This window comes from Verticillium alfalfae, genomic scaffold (assembly GCF_000150825.1).
Source record: "Verticillium alfalfae VaMs.102 supercont1.7 genomic scaffold, whole genome shotgun sequence".
Taxonomy (NCBI): domain Eukaryota; kingdom Fungi; phylum Ascomycota; class Sordariomycetes; order Glomerellales; family Plectosphaerellaceae; genus Verticillium; species Verticillium alfalfae.
Window position 1 is genome coordinate 260,691 of NW_003315032.1, and position 18,663 is coordinate 279,353.

Consider the following 18,663-nt stretch of genomic DNA (forward strand, 5'->3'; position numbering starts at 1 on the left):
CTAAAGTAGGAATGCCGGTGATTGTGGGAGAAACCAAGATCCAGTGGCAGGGGCGCACAACGGGTGTATTGCCCGGCAGAAGCAAGCGTTCTGCGCGCTCGGGATCCACCGCATTTGCAAACGGACGAGGAGGCAGGCAACGGATTGAGTCAGATCTGGAACTTAAGTATTCAGGTGGTCAGATGAGAGTATGGTAGAGCGGGTAATCCGTGTTCGCGCCGCAGCCTAGTAAAGTAAGATCCAACACGCAGGCAGATTTCGTGCATGGGACGGGGCCCCGGACCCCGAATTGTAATGCCGGCCGGAAGATTCGGGCACCGAAAGCCCGTAGCTGACGCCATCCAAGTCTCCATCCAGGAAGCCGTCCCGTTGCTCGTCAAGCAGGAGCGGAGGTCGAGGAGCGGGGTAACGGCACTGGCGTGATCTGTTGTTCACTTCTATCAGAGCTATTTAAATATGTCCAAAGGCGACCTGTCGAGTTTGGGTGTAGAACCCTATCGTGACCAAATATCATCGCAATATGGCCGCAACAACGCAACAGCGGATTGAGTTCCTTTCCGGCCTCGGACTGGACTCGCAGCAGATCGAAAGCATTCAGGGCCGCGAAGAAGCACCTGGAAAATTCGCCGAGCATGTCCTCACTACCATTTATCCTGCTGCTGTGGACATCCCCGAGACTCCGGCATACGACGAGGCAATAAGGGGAAACTGGTCCGTACATGACTTGCGAAGCGATTTACAAGATGATGCGTTGACCCACAGTGTCCCACAGGTCAGCGTTGGCCCGAAAGCATCCTTCAATTGTCTTTCGTCCCTCGTCGGCTGAGGAGGTCGCCAAAGCTGTTGCTATCCTCGAGTTCTCCAATCAGAGGTTTGCTGTTCGAGGCGGCGGCCACTCTCCAAACCCGGGATGGGCCAGTATCGAGCAAGGCGTCCTGATCTCCACTGATCGATTGAATGGTCTTCAATATGATGAGTCCTCCAGGATTGCTCGCATTGGTGCTGGAAATCGGTGGGGAATGATTTATAGTTATCTGGAGCCGTACGGAGTTCTAGTCACTGGCGGCCACTCGTCGCCCGTCGGCTGCGTGGGCCAGATTACAGGTTGTAAGTCGTCCCCCTCCCGCTCTTTCAAGGCTCAGTTACGTGATCAGAACGCAGGAAAAGACTAGATGCTGATTCCCACTGGAAGGCGGAAATTCGCCCTGGTTCCATAAGTACGGTTGGTCCTGCGACAATGTTGTGAACTTCGAGGTCGTCACAACGGGCGGAAAGATTATCAACGCCAACAAGGACGAAAACGAAGATCTTTGGTGGGCGCTCAAGGGCGGTTCAAACAACTTCGGCATCGTCACTCGCTTGGACATGTCGACCTTCCCAGTCTCGAACGGGGTCTGGGGCGGAATCATCATGCATAACTGGAGTAGGGATTCGCAACGCCAGTGGGCTGAAGCCTTTTACAAATTCCAGACAGACAACCTGCTGGAAGACTCTGGCGTCGAGTCCCTTACAGGCTGGACCATGACGGGGGGTCGCAAGTACCTCCAGAGTGTACTTTCGGCGGATAGACACGTCTTCGAGAAAACTCACCCCAGGGCTTTTGACTGCTTCTTCGACCTGAACCCAGAGTCGGTCCTGACCAGGAACTGCACGCCTTTCCAACTGGCCTATCATGATGATCCAACCGCAACTGCGGCCAGCGGAGAGCCAAACGTATACTTTTCCGAGAGCACACGGCAAGTTCCAACCCCCGCGAATGCTCATTGCCGATGATGTTAACAAAATAAGGTCTTCGATGCTTTGTTTGACTGTCAAGGCGAATCTTGAGTTCTACTACGAAGCCGTTGATATATTCCACGATGCGTTCAAAGATATCTCCCAAGTTACCAATGCATCTGCTACCATGAACATGTCAGCAATCTCCGGCCAAACCATGCGCGAATCGAATCAGCGCGGCGGGAACCCTCCTGGCTGGGCCGAAGAAGATCAATGCAGTGAGTAGGACCCTCACCCCCCATCTGTGGCAGTTCCGGTGTATTAATATCATGTCAGTTGTCTTTCTCGACAACGCATGGCTGCATGAGAAAGACACTGAGTACATGCTGAGTGCTGGAAAGCAATGCATCGCTCAGCTTAGAGAAGCCGCACAGGCTCGCGGCGTATTGATGCCCCAGATTTGGATGAACAACGCAGGACCAGATGACGACGTCATTGCGAGCTACGGCAAAGAGAACTGGACCAAACTGCGAAATATATCGACCAAGTACGACCCCAAGAAAACCTTCCAGCGCCTTTGCGCGGGGGGCTATAAGATTGAGAAGACTTGAGGTTTCCTTCAGCCCGTCTCGGGGTTGGTCACACATGCGATGGAGGCCAAGTCGCGCTCGTTTGTCCAAGTCTTTTTAGTCAGGTCTCGAATTGGCGCAATAAACTTTAAAGTATTCTCAGATTCTCTTCTATCGTTGCAAATAATTTGATAATGTGAGCTCTTTTAAACTCGCCGAGCAACGGACTGAACTGGGCCTGCTAAACATGACTTAGGATTTATGAAGCATAGCGTCGTCATTGCCTCATCTCCGTTGCATGGAGTAAAATTCAACCGTGTTACTGGCACACCCATCAATACTGATGAGCATCACGCAAGTTAGACCTTTCCTCCTAGATGTAAGTGAGTAGGTAGGGCGGCGCTTCACTGAACCTCCCCGACAAAAAGCGTTTGAGGAGGGCAAGAGGAGTCATGATCTGATCAGCATGGTAAATGGACATATTCCTTGCCATTTGAAAAATCTAGCCCACCTTCCGATGCTCGCAGAATGAGCAGGTTTGGGTGTTCGGGTGATGAGAGTATGTGTAAGGGTCTGCACTACTTCTGGAGCCAGCGATGGCAATGCCTAGCCAGGCTCTAGGCACGAGTAGTCGCCTCAAGTCGAGAAATCCTAGCTATATTACCTTAGCAATATCATCTCATGCTTCACGCTAATAAAATGCCCGCGCTTACGAAAGATGCATGTTGACGACAACTTGAACGTTTATATGGAAAGCATGCACTGTCTTTTCAACCGTATCAACCGGCAATCTGCGCATGTAGGACGTGAAAGTAGGCATAAGCTCTTGCGGCACCTTCATGGCAGATGCCATTGATTTTACACCCATCTCTGAGCGCTGCACCAGATCTGACACAAGGAGGCTCTTAACTTCGACAAGCTCTATCAAGGCCACCGGCCGACTAAATAATACGTAATCCTGGACCTATGCCCAACACGTCACCATCCCCTTCACCCCCGTATCTCAAACAGCAAGCGTCACTTCAGTCGCCGAAAAAAGGACTTTAAAGACTTGGAGAATCGCCTTTCAAGAGTGCCTGCAACACATTTCAAGCCCACAGGAACACTTGCGAACGAGGGAAATACAGAGATGAGCGGGAAGGCAGAAGGTAGGGGATACTAAGAAAAGGGACGTTACAGCCTCCACTACATGAACGCAACTAGACGAAGCTTTTTTCAGTGGCTTAGTGTAGAGTTGCAAATTGCTGCTTGCTGCTATCAAACTCACAAGCAAGCCTGTGCAACTCGTTCTGATGAGGCTGCGTTACTTGGTCTATGGCCTGGGTGATGCTCGTGGGGGACCAAAATCGATTTCGTCTCTCTTTATCTCTCGCACAATTGCTTCGCTGGGTCCTCGTTCAACTTGTGTCGTGCGAATAGCGTTATGATCTCAGCCATCGATGAGGAAACCAGAAAGCGAGCGAATTTAGCAAAACAACCAAGCGATCTTGTTAATGAAAACGTATTTGCAATTTGTTTCTCTAAATATTACTGCTCTTCAAAGCAAACATACCATTATGAAATAGCGGATACAAAGGAATCGCGAAGAAAACACCAACTTTAAACAAAACAGAGAGCCGACAAAACGCGGGCAAATCTATCGAGAGCGTCGGGCTGGCACTCAACCCCGAATCTGATTACCACAACCTCTATAAACACTTGTTACTCACTCTTTACCTTGGACTTTTTGGGCACACGAGCCAGCCAATATAGTGCCGTTGCGACAACCACGTTGAAGACGATGAACACCCACATGAAGCCAAAATTGCGCCACCTGTTTGCAAAGTCCACATTGATGCCAGAAAGGAACGTATTCGTGTCGGCAATGGCACAAAATCGGCACCGGCCAGTACTATCAGGGTCCTCGACGAAGCCTCCGGCTATCTCAAGGTATGACTGCATGTACTCGCCGCAGGTGCTTCCGTTCGGGACGTTGAAAGAGACGTACTCGTTGTCAGAGCAGATGGCCGCTGCATTTGCAAGCGCCGTGCCCAGGAAGCCTTCGACGAAGTATGTGAATGGGTTGACACGGTACATAAAGATCCAGAAACCAGGCAGGACTTTGGGGCCGGCCAAGATACTGAGACGAAGTTAGCGAAACGAGCCTTGTGGTGACTTAGGCAAGATCTAGCAAATAGAGGCTTACCCGCAGAAAGAGAACATCAGAACGGTGATGAGACCGACGACGCCTCCAGCCACCTCAAAGCTGTCTAGGCCGGCAATAATGAGGTGGGCAAAGGTGCTTGAGAAGAGGAAAAATACCCAAACGAAAAGGAACACCGTCACACCACGGGAATGTTCCGCACCAGTTTGTCGGGCGTTCTGGTAAAGGCCCATTGGGAAGTACCATAGTATGTAGCTCAATACTGAAAGAAGCTAGTTCGTTCTGTTAGCAGGCCAAAGGTGTCAAGGAATCACATAATGTGCTCACTGAGTTCCAAAATGCTTCAACGAGCATGTTCGCGCCAAGGAAGGCCACCCAAGAGTACGTCTTGGATGGGCGCTCGCGAGCCTCGTACATGGTTCGCTGAGAAACGAAAATAGGTAGGATTTGGTCGACGAGCTGACTGAAAACTGTGAGGAAGATGAACACTCCAAAGATTTGGTTTTGAAGGCCGTCCTGAGTGTTTTTAATGTTTAGAAAAGATAAGCCAATGAATAGAGCCTGGTCAAGTTAGTAAATATAGTTCAACAAGGAGTGATAGTAGATGGCTTACAGCTCCACAGGATAGGAAGGCTTTGGACATTAGGTATGATGGGCTGCGCCAATACTGCTGGAAGACGCGCCAGCAAACTTCCCTATATTGCAGACTCAAGGGCACAGCGAACTCCGAAAACTTAGATAAGTCCTGATTTTCTTCGATAGGGCGACGACCGGCTTCCAATCTCTCGAGCTCATCCTGTACGCCTCGGTACTCTGGGCTGCGTCGCCAAACATCCGGCCAATCGATCTCGCTGTGTGTTCCCGGAGCTGCACCAATCACATGTAACATGTGCTCTGCAGGGTTGGCCTCCGGTGTGCAGGCAGGACCACCGTTGCGGACGAAGTAATCGTTCAGAGTCTGGGAGTTCTTCCCGATAGGACCAAAGTAAACTGTGCGACCCCCCCGGGCGAGGAGAAGAAGCCTATCAAAACGCTGGAACAGGATAGCCGAGGGCTGATGAATCGTGCAGAGGATAGCCTGGCCGCTGTTGGTAAGCTTCTCCATTAGGTTGCAGACTGACCACGAGGTCTGGCTATCGAGGCCTGAGGTAGGTTCGTCGAGGAAAAGAAGAAGCTGAGGTCTTGCAGCTAATTCGACCCCAATAGTGAGTCTCTTGCGTTGTTCGACGTTAAGGCCCTCGCCAGGGACACCGATCACGGCGTCGGCATACTGCTGCATATCCAGGAGACCGATGACAGTGTCGACGTAATCCAGCTTTTCCTGGCGTGAGTATTTCGAAGACTGCCGTAGCATGGCGCTGAAGGATAGAGCCTCTCGAACGGTCGAAGTATGTAGGTGTAAGTCTTGCTGCTGGACGTATCCCGTTTGACGCTGGAACGAAGCATCCCGAGGGTTTCCGTCCACCAGCATGCTTCCTGAGATGACGCCCATGGTCACTCGGCTCGCCAAGACATCTAGAAGCGTTGTTTTACCCGCACCAGAAACTCCCTTTTGTGACATGTAAGTGCGACGTAGATTAAGGGGCGTGAAAATCAGTTCGACGTACCATGAGTGCCGTCAAAGTTCCGGGTTTGACCCAGCCATCAACGTTATCCAGAATCCTGCGCGGCTCGTCCTTAATCTTAATGTCGTAACAGATGTCCTTCCAATGGAATATTGATGTAGCCCTTTCCATGTTTGCGGCGTCCCCAGAGGAATAGCCAGCGTTGGGATTCTTGTCGCTTGGACGATTGCTCGACCCACTCTCGATGTCCTGAGCTTTTTGTCCCCGCGAGCTTATCGCTTTGCGCCTGAAGACCAAGACCTCCCCCTTAGATCGTTCCGAAGCCACGTACTCCGCGGCTACCAGGTGTCCAACCATGAAGGCGATGCCAAAGACGATCATGATACCGACGTTGCGCCACCTGTTGGCGCTCTGATATCCATACGAAGCATTGATATACGCGGCGCCCTCAATGGAGTCCGAGCCAGGGGTCGAGCCGGCGACGGTGCAGACGCGCTGGCTGGGCTCGACGGATCCATAGTCGGGGCCGGCTGGCACAAACGCGACGCAGCGAAATGCGCGTCCGACGAACTCGTTCACAAGCAGGCTCTCAAATCCATACTGGACAGGGTTAATCCAGCGTAGCCAGCCTAGCCAGACCTGCATGTATTGGATTCTGATGGCGAACCCGGTGTACAGACAGATAACAAGTAGGATGACAGAGGCCGGTGCTAGAGCTTGCGCAATAGTTTTCGTGAGGGAACCCATAAGCCTGAACATCATCGACATGGTAAGTGTTACGATGTAGATGACCAGGAAGAAGAAAAAGAACGGCCCGACCTCACGTCGTAAATTACACATGAAATAGATCGCGAGGTTAGTCAAAATCGAATTAACCGTCTTGTAGGGTAAATCGACAATCATAGCCGCTAAGGCTTCGGCACTCGGATGGTATAGGGCGTATCGGTTATGCTTTTCGACAATAGGCCTTTTAGCATAGAGAGTCATAATTTCCAACATACTGCCAAAGGCATTAGTCAGGACGATGAAAAACATGAGAGTACCACGCCTTGAAATGCTGCTGGAGTCGTTCGGCATGTTGTAGAAGATGGAGGACATGACAAGGGCCATGAAGATGTTGGTGACGAGCATGGTCAAAGTCATACTCGGATCGCTCTTGAGCAGAACCCAGCTACGCCATAAAGTGAGCTTCACTTGTTGCCAATACGATAGAGTGAAGGGAGAGCTCTCGCGCTGGGAAGTTGCCTGATCACTCCGGCGCGAGGCCAGGAAGCTATTGTAATGCTTGCCGTTGAAAGGATGCTGGTCAAGGTAGTTATCGATCTCGTTCACGAGCCGAAGTCGGTGCTCACTCTGTCTCCATGCGTCGGCGAACTCGTCGGGGCTGCGCGGGGTATTGCAGCCAGGTCGTACAACGCGTTCCTGATGGCTGGTCATTGATGTGAGGAAATCGGCTGTCGTCTGACGTTCTGGACAGATAAACCCAAGCCCTTCGAAATAGGCTTTCGCCTCTTCCGTTCGGCCAAAGAATATCTGCCGACCTTCGTATAGAACAATAACTTTATCGAAAACCTATAGCCTTTAGTTAATATCGTAATCTCTACTATCTTCCTAGCAGAAAGCCTTCACCTCGTACGCGTCCTGGGATGCTTGGTAAATTGCGACGCAAGCCGTTGAGCCGAGAATATCAGCTTGCGTCCGAAGTGTTTTGCAGAACTCGAGAGCGTTAGCACTATCGAGACCACGCGTACTATTGTCCCAGCACTGCAACGGCGAGTGGCTGAGGGCGGCCTCCGATATCGTAACTCGCTTTCTCTCACCACCGCTGACACCTCGGATGAAATCATCTCCGACACGTGTGTTTTTGGTGTGAGAAATTCCGAACATGGCCATAGTAACATCACGCAGATGCTCTGCATACTCGCTGCGAGAGACGCCGTCTGGAATTGTCTTGGGACAACGAGCGAGTGCTGCGAAGTAAAGGGTATCTCCCACGGTCATGTGGGGAAAATGGGCATCAACCTCGGCAGTATAGATCGCTTCGCCTCGGAACGCAGTCTTCATTTGCTCCGCTCGTATACCCTGATAGTTGATGGTGGTATCGTCGCTGACGTGGAACCCATGGGTGTCTCCGGCGATGGTGCGCAGAAGCGTCGAGCAGCCTGAACCAGGGGGGCCAAGCACAGCAAGCATCTCACCGTTGTGTACGACGCCTTCGAGGTTATGTAAAATATCGATTCGCTGCTGCTTCTGCTGCAGCAGAAGTTTCTTGAAAACTGTGACGCCCTCAAGTGCGAGGTTGCCAACCGTCTTTTGATAGTCCGTCGCCGTTCCGAAGCCGTAGACGCTAAGGTCCCGAAAGGCTATGCCAGTGGTTCGAGGGGGCACGCCGTCACCACAACCCCTGCGTAGGGCGAAAAAGGCCTTGGCCCATTTTCTGGGGTTGAAGTCGGGGCTTTCAGGGTTCAGGGGGCCATTAGTTGGAAGCGGGAAGAGCGACGGCTGGTGTTGAGAGTGGGAGGTAAATCGGCGAGCAAGCTGAGTGATCTCTTCTTCCATGCACTCTTCCTGGCTTAAGCCATCGTCGGCGACTTCATTGGGCTGGGGGTATATGTCTTCGACGCCCGTTCCTTCAGATTGCGTATCCGTGGGAGTCGCTCCCTGTTGGTTTTGATTCGTTGGAACGGCACCGTTTCGGACCCCTGCTTCCGGCGGGCTCATCGTAAAAGTCGCAGCTGTCTATTATGTAGTTGAATGAATGAATGATAGTATTGCCGTATTGTTGCCAGATGAATGAGAGTCCTGAGGAACAGGTGCCGCGAGGAATCGACACGGTTAGGGGGGAGTTTATAGGGGAGAACTAAATCACACGAAGAGGAGAGATTTTACTTAAGAGAGATCGCAGAAGAAAAACAGGCGCTGATTACAGCCCAAAGCAATCAAACACGTTTCGTGACTGCGAATCGGGATGATCAGTGGAATTTCACAGTCGGCCGCCCGGACATTCGGCTGCCGGGGCTTCGGCATCTCGCTCTCCCGGAAATTCGGGCCCCGAAAGTGCGAGCAATTGCGGCTGGCACGCCACGGTGGATAAGAGGGATCCTTCAAGGGTGGTACAGTGGAGATTTGCGTACGAAGTCAATGTCGTCTTTTGGCGACGAAGTTGGTGCTCCTACAAGAAATTTGGAAACCTTCTCCAGATGTAAAAAGACTTCCAGAAATACTGGAGGAGGAACAAAGTTGACGAAGATGCTCGATTGGTTCGGACAATAAAACCACGAGTATCCTAAGCGTCTCTCTGGTCTATGTATCCATGAAAATCACCCTCCATCATCCTTAACATGTCTTGATTCTGAGCATACCAATCCCCCAGTTGTGCACCCCCAAAATCCATTTGCTCTGTCCCGGCGAAAGTACTCGAAGCACCAGGGATTGTTAAAAAATCACCCCCAGTCTCCGCCGCGTCAATGCCAGACGGCTGGATTGGCAATCTGAGATCCGACTCGCGAACAAGTCTCTCGAAACTGCCATCCGGGTGGGTCTCCCGCGCGCTCGCCTTGACCTCGACGTACCGACTTGCAACGTCATAGAAGTGCTTGAACAGCCGGTGCTGCTTGCTGTACGTCTCCACGTAGCTGGCGGGCATCGATTGCAAGACCTCGACCACGGACTTTAGGTGCTCGAGGTCGGTTGGATCGGACGTCTGGATCACGTGGCAGAAGAGTACGGTAAACGGGACGAAGGGAGACATGAGAAGTATCCTGTTCCATACGTAAGTTTTGAGGCTCCCAGCGAATCTCTTCGGCAGAAACGAGACACATACCAGGAGATGTAGAACGCATGCACATTGTCTGTCTGCTCCCTCAACAGCCGAATACAACGACCGTGCTCCTCCATCGCCTGTCGAGCCGTCACAATGCACTCATCGCAGAATGCGACATTCCCTGCTGCACCGTCCGTTGGGATGCCGCGGTAGATGAGCGTCAACAGTGACAGGTATGAGACGTGGAACGCCCGCGTGAATAGCTCATGCAGCGACTCCCCAAGAGCCTGGCGCCTCGCAACCTCGAGGCAAGTCTGCACGACCAGCTCGTCAGCCAAGAGTCGGGAATGAGGCAGGTAGAGAAGCGATGTCGAGAGCAAACCTGGGTATAACTCACCTCAGACGGGGATGGGGCATGATAAACCCTAAAAAGCTCATCTGCCAGCGACTTGGCCCGAATGATTCTGACACCTTCGGCCTGTCCCAGCGCGCTTAGGCTGTAGATCTCTTCGTACACTTTCCCGTGCAGCTGCGCGATGTGAACCCATCTCGCCGGAATGGGAAGCACGGCGCCGTCCGAGTCGAGCACGTCAGCTGTCAGCTGCACACTAATATCGATGTCCCGTATGGTTGATGGACGCCCCAGCCTGAGAGAAAGCATCTTCTCTGTAATGTAGATGACCCAGAAGATCCGCGTGCTGCGTTTCTTGGGTGCTGCTCGCGCGCGGCCCGGAGTGGCCAATCTGTGGAAGCCGAGCAGCTGGCTCTTGTGTGAGGCAGCGACGATGAACCCCCAGGCTACTGATGGCTTGCACCGCTCGAGCATGTACGAAGCCTGTATTCAACGTCAGTTGTGATATCTATGCACAGGGGAGTCCACTTAGACGATTGCTGTACATACCGCCATGCTCAGGGCTAAAACCATGTCCAATGTCGACGGAATGTCGAATGGCAGACTAGAGAGTGTTGTCTCAAGATTACTTTGACACACTTTCGACTGCCTCGTGTACTCGGTGGTCAGCGCCTGGCTATCTACTATATTACTGCATTCGACGAGAAGCCAGTAAAGGCCCGCATTGACAATGATGTGGTCGGCAACGGTAGCTTGATCGGTCGAATATACCGTGAGAAGGTGTTCGATGAATTCGCCCGTGGACTGGAACTCTAGAGCCCAGAAAAACTTGACGCGAGGGTTGGCTAAGAAGAGATCAGCGTCATATCGATCTCAGAAACGCGACGGCACTGGGTGGTGTAGGTCAACGCACTTTTCAGCTTCCGCAAACATGCCACGGCCATCTCTATCGGGGGCATGGGCCTCGGTCCATTGTCGCCGACCCCCGAACCGCGCAACGACGGCGTTGCATGTGGGTACATGTTACCGACCGAGTCCCCAGGCACGACCATGCCTCGCGTTTCGCTCGCCTCACGAAGCGTGTCAAGAGCCTGCAAAGCCTCGGGCGAGGCTGCGTGCATGGCATGCTCGCTCTGAACGGCATCCTGAAGAAACTTGGTCACGTGCCCAGCTTGCGTGAAAAGCGATGACTCGCCCTCCAACTCTGACTCTGAAGGTTGGTTCCGTTTGCCACCGTTACTAAGGGCGTCCGGCGATCGGATCATGGTCGCCTTCGGTGCTGAGACCGCGATAGTCGAGGGCTGGGAATACGGTGAAGCGACATCCTGTAAGGTCGTTCTGCCAAAACCTTCAACCAGGGTGCAAATCGAGTCCAGCTTTCTGGATATCTCTGCGAGTTTATCGTCCCTGGGGCCAGAAGTAAGCCAGTTTAACTGAAATCAAGAGAAAGACTGAGAACATGGCGACATTCGCATCCAGACGTACTCTCTAACAGAGCCCGGCAAGCTTTGGCGCTTCTTCCTCGGTTTATACCCTGCGGGAAACAAGCATTTCTTGCCCGTTCGCAAACAGTGAGAACAAGGATCCCGTCGGTCGCACCGCACCTGTTCCTGTTAGTATTCAGACGGGTATGGACAGCACCTCCCATCACTGAATGGCAGGTAAAATGACGATGGGCTCAAAATTTACCTTCCGATGACGGCACGAGGCGCACTAAGGTTGGTCAATATTAGCATCTTGGTTGCCCTTTGGTGCAAGCGGGCAGGGAGCTCTCACGGCTAGTCTGTGTGGGATAAGCTTGGGTTGGTCCATTTCGGTACTTCGAAACCATGTCATCTCTTCACTGCCAGGATCCTCGTCACTTGAGCTCTCGCCTGGCCGTTCCATGTTATGGGTCGCCGTCGGGGAAGTCATGGTCATCGGAATGTCGGAGTGCCCGTAAGGTGCATAATTTGTTTGATGAGCTCAGGGCTTTGCCGTATCCTGAGTACAAGGAATTATGAGAGGGATTCAGGCAAGCGATCGGCTTTCGCGAGCTTATGTTGCTTGGAATGGCCCAGGGTTGTGCCTGTGGCCTGACGCGGGCTTTTCGCCCGAGTTTCGGGGTCCGGGATCTGCGGGGTGCGACTGGCCGTGTCACCGAAATGCCGGCATAAATTGGATGCACTTGTTTCCTCTCCATACCTAGAGGACTTGTCTGTGAAGACGGCTGTATATGGAACGACCGCAACGCATATATCTTCATCTAGATAGCCACGTGAGCTAGGTGAATTCCCCAACGGCATCAGACTTCATGCACCTAACCATACCTAATTTACACTGATCAAAGCCAGACTCTCAATCAAGCGACATGTTGGACAGACGATTATCCATGATGATGCCTCGTAAGTCCTTGTGCGTGCTCATTAGGGCAATCCATCTCCCCAAGGCCCATTCGTGAACATAAGAAGGACCATCCAGTCATGCAAAACAATCTCAACTCTTGAGATCCGAAAGGTTGATATCTTGGTATGCCTTCCCAATCCAGAGGATCAGGCGCTCGGCATCGCGTAGCGTCGCGTGGTGTCGCGCGAACTGCCAAAAACCAGAGTTCTGTAGTGCAAATGTGTATCCTCCTCCTTAAAAAAGACTTCCTTGTGACATGAGAACAACCAGCGAATACCCAGAATAATTATCATGTGTTCCATGATGCAAATTCAACTAATCGTGGAGTGAGATTGATAGTCACAGAGAGCTACCACTGGGGGTGTCATCGGCCGCATAAATTCCTCGCCAACTAAGAAAAACAGACTGGTCATTGCATCGAGGAGACATGCCACTTTTCATATTGCAACCAACAGCGGGACGCTGAGGCCCCTTATGATTTAGCGACTGGGAGTGGCACGGGGAGGCCAACATATCCCTGTTGAACAAACGGGACTGACAAACTTTGCTTCTCATATACCTACCAGTCATGACAAACTGACCGCCAACGCACTGACCGAAATCAATCGCGTTGGGTTTCAGACGCCCGAAACTGCGGAAACTGCCCACCACTGTCGACGTGGACTACCTGATTCTGCGTCATCTCCATCATCACCCATCTAGACCAATTGAGCATGATCAGCGTGAAGAGGCATACTACGAGCTAGACGAATCCGGCATACGTATGCTGCCCGTCAGGGGTCGGTCCATCGAGAAACATTAGGGTGGCGCACCTTGGCTTCCTCCAGCAGTCTCACAACCTACCGGAGCAACCTCAGATACTCGAATGCGTGCCTCCCTGATCACATATTGACACGTCGTCTGTCAGCGCCAGGAATGCTCGAAGCGTTAGCAGCCGGCCAATCTCAAAGGGTTTTTGACCAAATGGTTTCTCCGTGGCGGGCAGATGCTGTAGGCAGCTCTTTGATCTTTGCGGAAGCTATTGGTCTTCTATACCCTTTCGCCGGCACCTCTGGCGGGGCCAGAATCGACTAGTGGAAGATCCATAATCACCCTGTGAGCATTCGTTGAGCCAGGTTAAGCAGAAGAGCCATATTGATTACATCCATAGCGCTGGGTGAAAGGCTCTTTGACGCAGGATCTTCAAGTATATGTACCTTCATTCAACGCGAGTTATAAGCTCTCACATGTGCTTATGATCCTCTGCCCGCGACTTGCCCTGTAATAGTGCCTACATCACCTGGAGGTACAGTTGCTCGTCTAAATGGCAAGATAAGCAGAGATTTCGACCCAAGGCCATAGTATTCTGACTTAGGAAGCGTGAGCTCGTCTACGTTGAGTGCTTGCTGGCAGAGGAATCGCAGCTGGCTTATCTTGGTTGGTCGTCAATCCAGAGCAGGCGGAAATCCGATCCGCATGTCACGGCCGCCCTCGTACTTTTCGGTTTTGTTCACGCCTCAAATCTTAGCCCTATCATGTTTGTTGCGTAATCAAGCGCGTCTATTATAATTAATTCCGGACATGCAACATTGAATGTCTCCATGTAAATTCGTACCTATGCATTCACGTAAAACCTTCAAACGTTAGGCGAGCCCTCTTCTTGATCTACCTACGTACTTTAGTGTTCTCAGTTACCATCTCAATATCTCGAGGCTCCGAGTTGTCAGAAAAGGACTTGATCATGGAGGGGTACCAGACCAAGAAAATCCCCATCGTGATGACCATGAGCGTCAGGTCAAACACGTAAAGTGGCCACTCGTTAACAAGAAGGTATGCGTTTGGACCCATGATGTACTCGATAATGCGGAAAATGCACCTAAAGAGGATGAGAACCGACGTAGCGTAGAGCATCATTATTAGGGCCTGCCAGTCGAAAGGAGGCGTGGACTGGAGCTGGGTAATGCTGCTATTCAACATGCTGAAACCACCCGTGAGGCCTGTAGCGCATGTCGAAGATGATCGATGCCGCCACAAAAAGCCCAAAAAAGGCAATCTGTACGAACAAACCAGCGATGACAATCTTGTTCCCCATGTCTCTGGTATCAACAGAAGCCATGAGACCCGCGCCACCACCCTGAACCAAGAACGCAAAAACATCTCCGACGACGAAGAGTGTAGTTAGCCACTTGACGCGAATGATGGAATACGCCTCTGCAAGGGGTCCCAAGCCACGGATAATGCGGCCGAGTACCATGTAAATGCTCGCGGCGAAAAGTGAAGGGGGAATCAAGAGGAAGATGGATTGTATGATGTAGGGCAAGAGCTCGTCGGTAGCGTTTCGGGAGATGATACGGCCTGCGCACCCGATGACTTCAACTTCGGCTGGTCAGTATTTTGCAATCGATGTCAATGCAGAGCCGATTACTTACGGTAGCCTCCAATGGCAAATGGCAAGCAGAACCATGATCGGTGCCGAATCAACCTCCATGTATGGGCGAGGGAGAAAAGGAGGAAAAGAACAAGAAATATTATAGCAGCACTAGCGATGGCATGTACTTCCATAAATAGTAGTTACCCTGATAAGGGAGCACCTCCCGCGAACAGCGATCATAGCTGGGATAGTTGATGTGTTGATCAGTCGAGACCGCTTCAAAGATAGTGCTTCAGAAGGCGGGTCTGGAGAAGGATCGGGGCGTCGCGTATACGTCGTTGCAGAAGGGTAACGAATGTTAGTTATTGGTGTCCAGCATTATGACGAGGGAATGAAGATGACCTTGATGGGCCCGGAAGGCAATTTAAGTCTTTGTTCGCGGTCATATTTATTGTCTAGTTTGGATGCTTACGTGACGAGCCTCATCGTGTGGAGCTGGTGGCTCGCTCTTCGGGGTCCGTCACAGCCCTGATCTGTCCTTGCAATGCGAGGGTCTTTCCGCGGGTTCGGTAAACTATGCGAGATGATAATAGGACGGGCCAATTACGTTTGACTGACGCCCGCAGGAACAGAGCCGCCATCGGGATTGATCTCGGGAGAGCCATTTTCGCTGTCATCAGCATACATGTGAGAATGTTCACAAGAGACGGATCTACTAAAGTGTGCAGGGACTCGTGCGCTGTTGCCAGCTGGCCACGGCCAGCGGGGAGAGAGAGCTTTCGCTTAGTTGCGATTGATATGGCTGCACGACGGCTCGGGTTCCCCTGATAAATACGAAGATGCCCAGCGCGTTAGGTGTCGAGCCGATTTGTCTTGCATAGTCGCCAGGTGTTCCGTCGCTGGGTGCCATATCGCTGGGCCACTTTGAGGCAATCATGGAGGGGTTGGCGTAGGCTATGCCAGGAACAAAAACACGCCAGACGTGTTGAATGTTGGGCCGGAAAACCAAAGTATCGGCCGTGATAGTGCTGTAATGATGCATAAGCTCAAGACCCCGGCCCCACGTGTCGGTAATCGACAGGCGAGGCAATGGCCACACAGAGGGTTGGCGGGGTGTCTGCGGACGGGCGAGACATGCGGTGGTACCTTCGGATCCCGCAGGAAGCGACCGCCTCTCGCTCTGGGAACAGTGATGACCGACAAGCTACATCCGACACTTTTTCGCGTGCAATTGAAGCATGTAGGTTTCCCCTCAGCGCACTGCCGGAGAACTCGATTAGTCCGCCATGACTGAGACATGATTGGGAACAACATTATTCTCTCATGGACTAAACTTGCCGTCCGGGCCTTCGGTGTTGTCCGGGCTTTCGGTATCCGGACTTTCCGGCCCCACCCGAGAGCTGTGACTCTGGCGTGGCGGCCGGGCCGGCCCCCGCCTAGCAAGCCTAGCTGGTCGCCACCTAAACCTTGAGCATTAATTCAAGAGGTATCCGGCCAACAAAAGTGTCATAGATATATCTGTAGTTGATTTGCTGTCTGCCAGAGGGATTCTATTACTCCAGTGTAGACAGGAGATGCTCAGGCTAATTATGGTTGACTTGTCCGGGATGTGGGTTGACCGAAGAACTAGCACGGCCGCCGGATACGAAGACCATTGCGTCGCCCCAGACTGCCTATTCGAGCTTAGTGAGGTGATTCCGCGGGCGACACCGAGCGATTCATTACGAGGCGCGTGCGAGCGGGACGAATGTTAGACTGAATCGCGCTTCCACCCAACTCTGCCATCCCTTGTTCTAATGGTGTCAGATCTTTTCAGATTGATTCACGTTCGCAGCCCGCGGGACCACTTGTAATGCATGTTGATATGGGTGGATGAATTTTAGAATAGGCCTTTCACGTCAGGGACTACCACCGATCTCCATCACCGCTCAAGAGATGGTGGGAGAACCAATCATTCTGATAAGTGACGTTGAAACCAGCCTTCGAATACATAGACGGCAGAGACGGCATCGGCCAGGGTATCCTTGCCGTTGATGTCTGAGCCCCAAGGAATCGGCGCCAGGACCATAGAGTCCGCAACCACTACATCATTGATCGTTCCCGGGTGCAGTGCTACCACGCGGGGGCCCAAGGATGTCTGACGACGCGCGAGGCTCTTGTGAGACGGGGGCGTCGCAGCCTCGAGGATAGACACGGCCATGGAAGAGGGGCCACCTCCCGGGCTGAAGGCCCCGGTAGTGATATTGTTGCCTTGGCTTGGCGCGCTTGAGTTGCCACGGGCGAAAGGTGCCTGGTCAATGTACTAGAAGAGGGAAGGGACGCGGCAAATCTCGGCATCGGCGGTGCCTGTCTCGCGCTTGAGGATTTCAATGTTGCGATCGATACGCTCGCTGAAAAAGTACACAGGCTCTTCAATACCCGCGTCCGCGATATTTCCCACGCATTCGGAGACGAACTGGACCTGAGAGTTGTTATGCGTGGCGACGACGGTGAAGGCCTTGGTCACAGCTTGCGCGTGGTGATGCATCAGGACAGGGGCAACACGTAGCTCGACCAAGTCAGTGGCCTGGTCGTTGTCGTCCGAAACAACCAGGTGGATTGTGGCTTTGCCGTCCTGGCTTGGCCTACGTACATCTCGAGAGTCGGTGCCAAGCTCAAGCCCAGTATTGAGCTCGTCGGTTGTAAACGTATGGTTCGCGGCGATGTATGTCCAGTCAGCTCCCTCTTTGTAGAAGATTCTGACTTTTCTTGGCTGCTGTGCAATTCCTCATGTTGATAGATCCGGTTGCAGTGTTACTGAGTTCAGGGTTTGGAAGCCCGCGGAGCGCCACAAGGTAATTCGCGTTCCTCTGGACATTGTCAGAAGCATCGTTGCAAGAGTCAAGCAGCGCGTTGATGGCAGCGACCCTGCTCCCTTCTTCGGCTTCGAAAACTTCGAAGCCCTGTCGGAGGCTGCGAATCCATCGGGAGGATCGCTGGTCGGTGTCGCCGATGTTTGGAAATGAAGAGGGTCGCCTAGTGGGGTCGGACTAAGTGGTTTTACCCTGGGCCTCTAGGTGCTGCTTTTGGTTTTTGAGGAGCAGTCGCTGTAGTTCACAAAGCATCGCTTGGCTCTGCTGTTGGCTTCCCTGATGTCGGTGTTCCACTCCCGAATTGTCGCTTGTTGTTCCTCGCTCTCCCGTTCAACTCTGCCACCTGCGCCCTCAACCGCTGCAACGTCTCCAATAACGCGTCTCCATACGTGCTGGTTTTTTTGCTCGCGTCTAATCCAACCTTTATTCCGGCTGCTGTTGTCCGCTTCGTGTTCTTGGAAGGGTTTCTGGCCGCTATGAAGCCGTTTTCGTCTGCTCGTAGATTGTCTTGCACTTTGGAGCTTGTGGTCGGGTTGCGAGCCGATCGCCTCCGAGACGGTCCGTAATCGGTGGTCTCGGCCACGATCATGGTCTTCCCCGCGCGTTAGACATGATCGCTCCAGCGGGGAATATTATAATACACAGCAGACCCGGTTTTCTTTTAGCGTTGTTATAACAAACATTACGGCCGATGTAAACTACCCCCTCCATTCATATATGTAAGTTGATCCCGAGTCCACGTCATCTTCCCCAGTCCTGTGCCAGCTCATATACCACTCGTGCTCCCTCACTGACAGTTGTGACTAGGCCTCTTATACGCTCATGGTCTCAACAACTCGGGCAACTTATCGCTTACACGCAGTCTTCGAGTTCAAGACATGCTGACTCGGTTTCTCCGGACATACGCCAGCAATCACATCTCTGCATCTTTCTAGCGTCCTCCTTTCGCCTCCCGCATTGAATGAACG

General features: G+C 52.4%; 5 protein-coding genes across 5 annotated transcripts; 1 reads left to right on the plus strand and 4 right to left on the minus strand.

The window, feature by feature from the left end:
- Positions 1-520: 520 nt before the first annotated feature.
- VDBG_05922 (mitomycin radical oxidase) lies at positions 521-2,327 on the plus strand (the record flags this gene model as incomplete). Its single annotated transcript, XM_003003434.1, has 5 exons — positions 521-711; positions 773-1,107; positions 1,193-1,549; positions 1,731-1,994; positions 2,053-2,327. 5 exons carry the CDS (start codon positions 521-523, stop codon positions 2,325-2,327), a joined length of 1,422 nt encoding a protein of 473 aa, XP_003003480.1.
- Positions 2,328-3,986: 1,659 nt separating this feature from the next.
- On the minus strand, positions 3,987-8,714 carry VDBG_05923 (multidrug resistance protein CDR1; the record flags this gene model as incomplete). Its single annotated transcript, XM_003003435.1, has 6 exons — positions 3,987-4,404; positions 4,471-4,700; positions 4,756-4,989; positions 5,042-5,977; positions 6,036-7,552; positions 7,745-8,714. 6 exons carry the CDS (start codon positions 8,712-8,714, stop codon positions 3,987-3,989), a joined length of 4,305 nt encoding a protein of 1,434 aa, XP_003003481.1.
- Positions 8,715-9,279: 565 nt separating this feature from the next.
- VDBG_05924 (fungal specific transcription factor domain-containing protein) lies at positions 9,280-11,844 on the minus strand (the record flags this gene model as incomplete). Its single annotated transcript, XM_003003436.1, has 7 exons — positions 9,280-9,754; positions 9,817-10,070; positions 10,154-10,591; positions 10,748-10,953; positions 11,022-11,456; positions 11,594-11,718; positions 11,798-11,844. The coding sequence occupies 7 exons, from the start codon at positions 11,842-11,844 to the stop codon at positions 9,280-9,282; spliced, it is 1,980 nt and encodes a 659-aa protein (XP_003003482.1).
- Positions 11,845-14,137: 2,293 nt separating this feature from the next.
- Positions 14,138-15,508, minus strand: VDBG_05925 (RTA1; the record flags this gene model as incomplete). The annotated part of the gene is made up of 3 exons (XM_003003437.1): positions 14,138-14,469; positions 14,540-14,854; positions 15,451-15,508. The coding sequence occupies 3 exons, from the start codon at positions 15,506-15,508 to the stop codon at positions 14,138-14,140; spliced, it is 705 nt and encodes a 234-aa protein (XP_003003483.1).
- A 1,286-nt stretch (positions 15,509-16,794) lies between these two features.
- On the minus strand, positions 16,795-18,284 carry VDBG_05926 (conserved hypothetical protein; the record flags this gene model as incomplete). Its single annotated transcript, XM_003003438.1, has 4 exons — positions 16,795-17,065; positions 17,147-17,598; positions 17,699-17,858; positions 17,941-18,284. The coding sequence occupies 4 exons, from the start codon at positions 18,282-18,284 to the stop codon at positions 16,795-16,797; spliced, it is 1,227 nt and encodes a 408-aa protein (XP_003003484.1).
- Between the last annotated feature and the right edge of the window lie 379 nt (positions 18,285-18,663).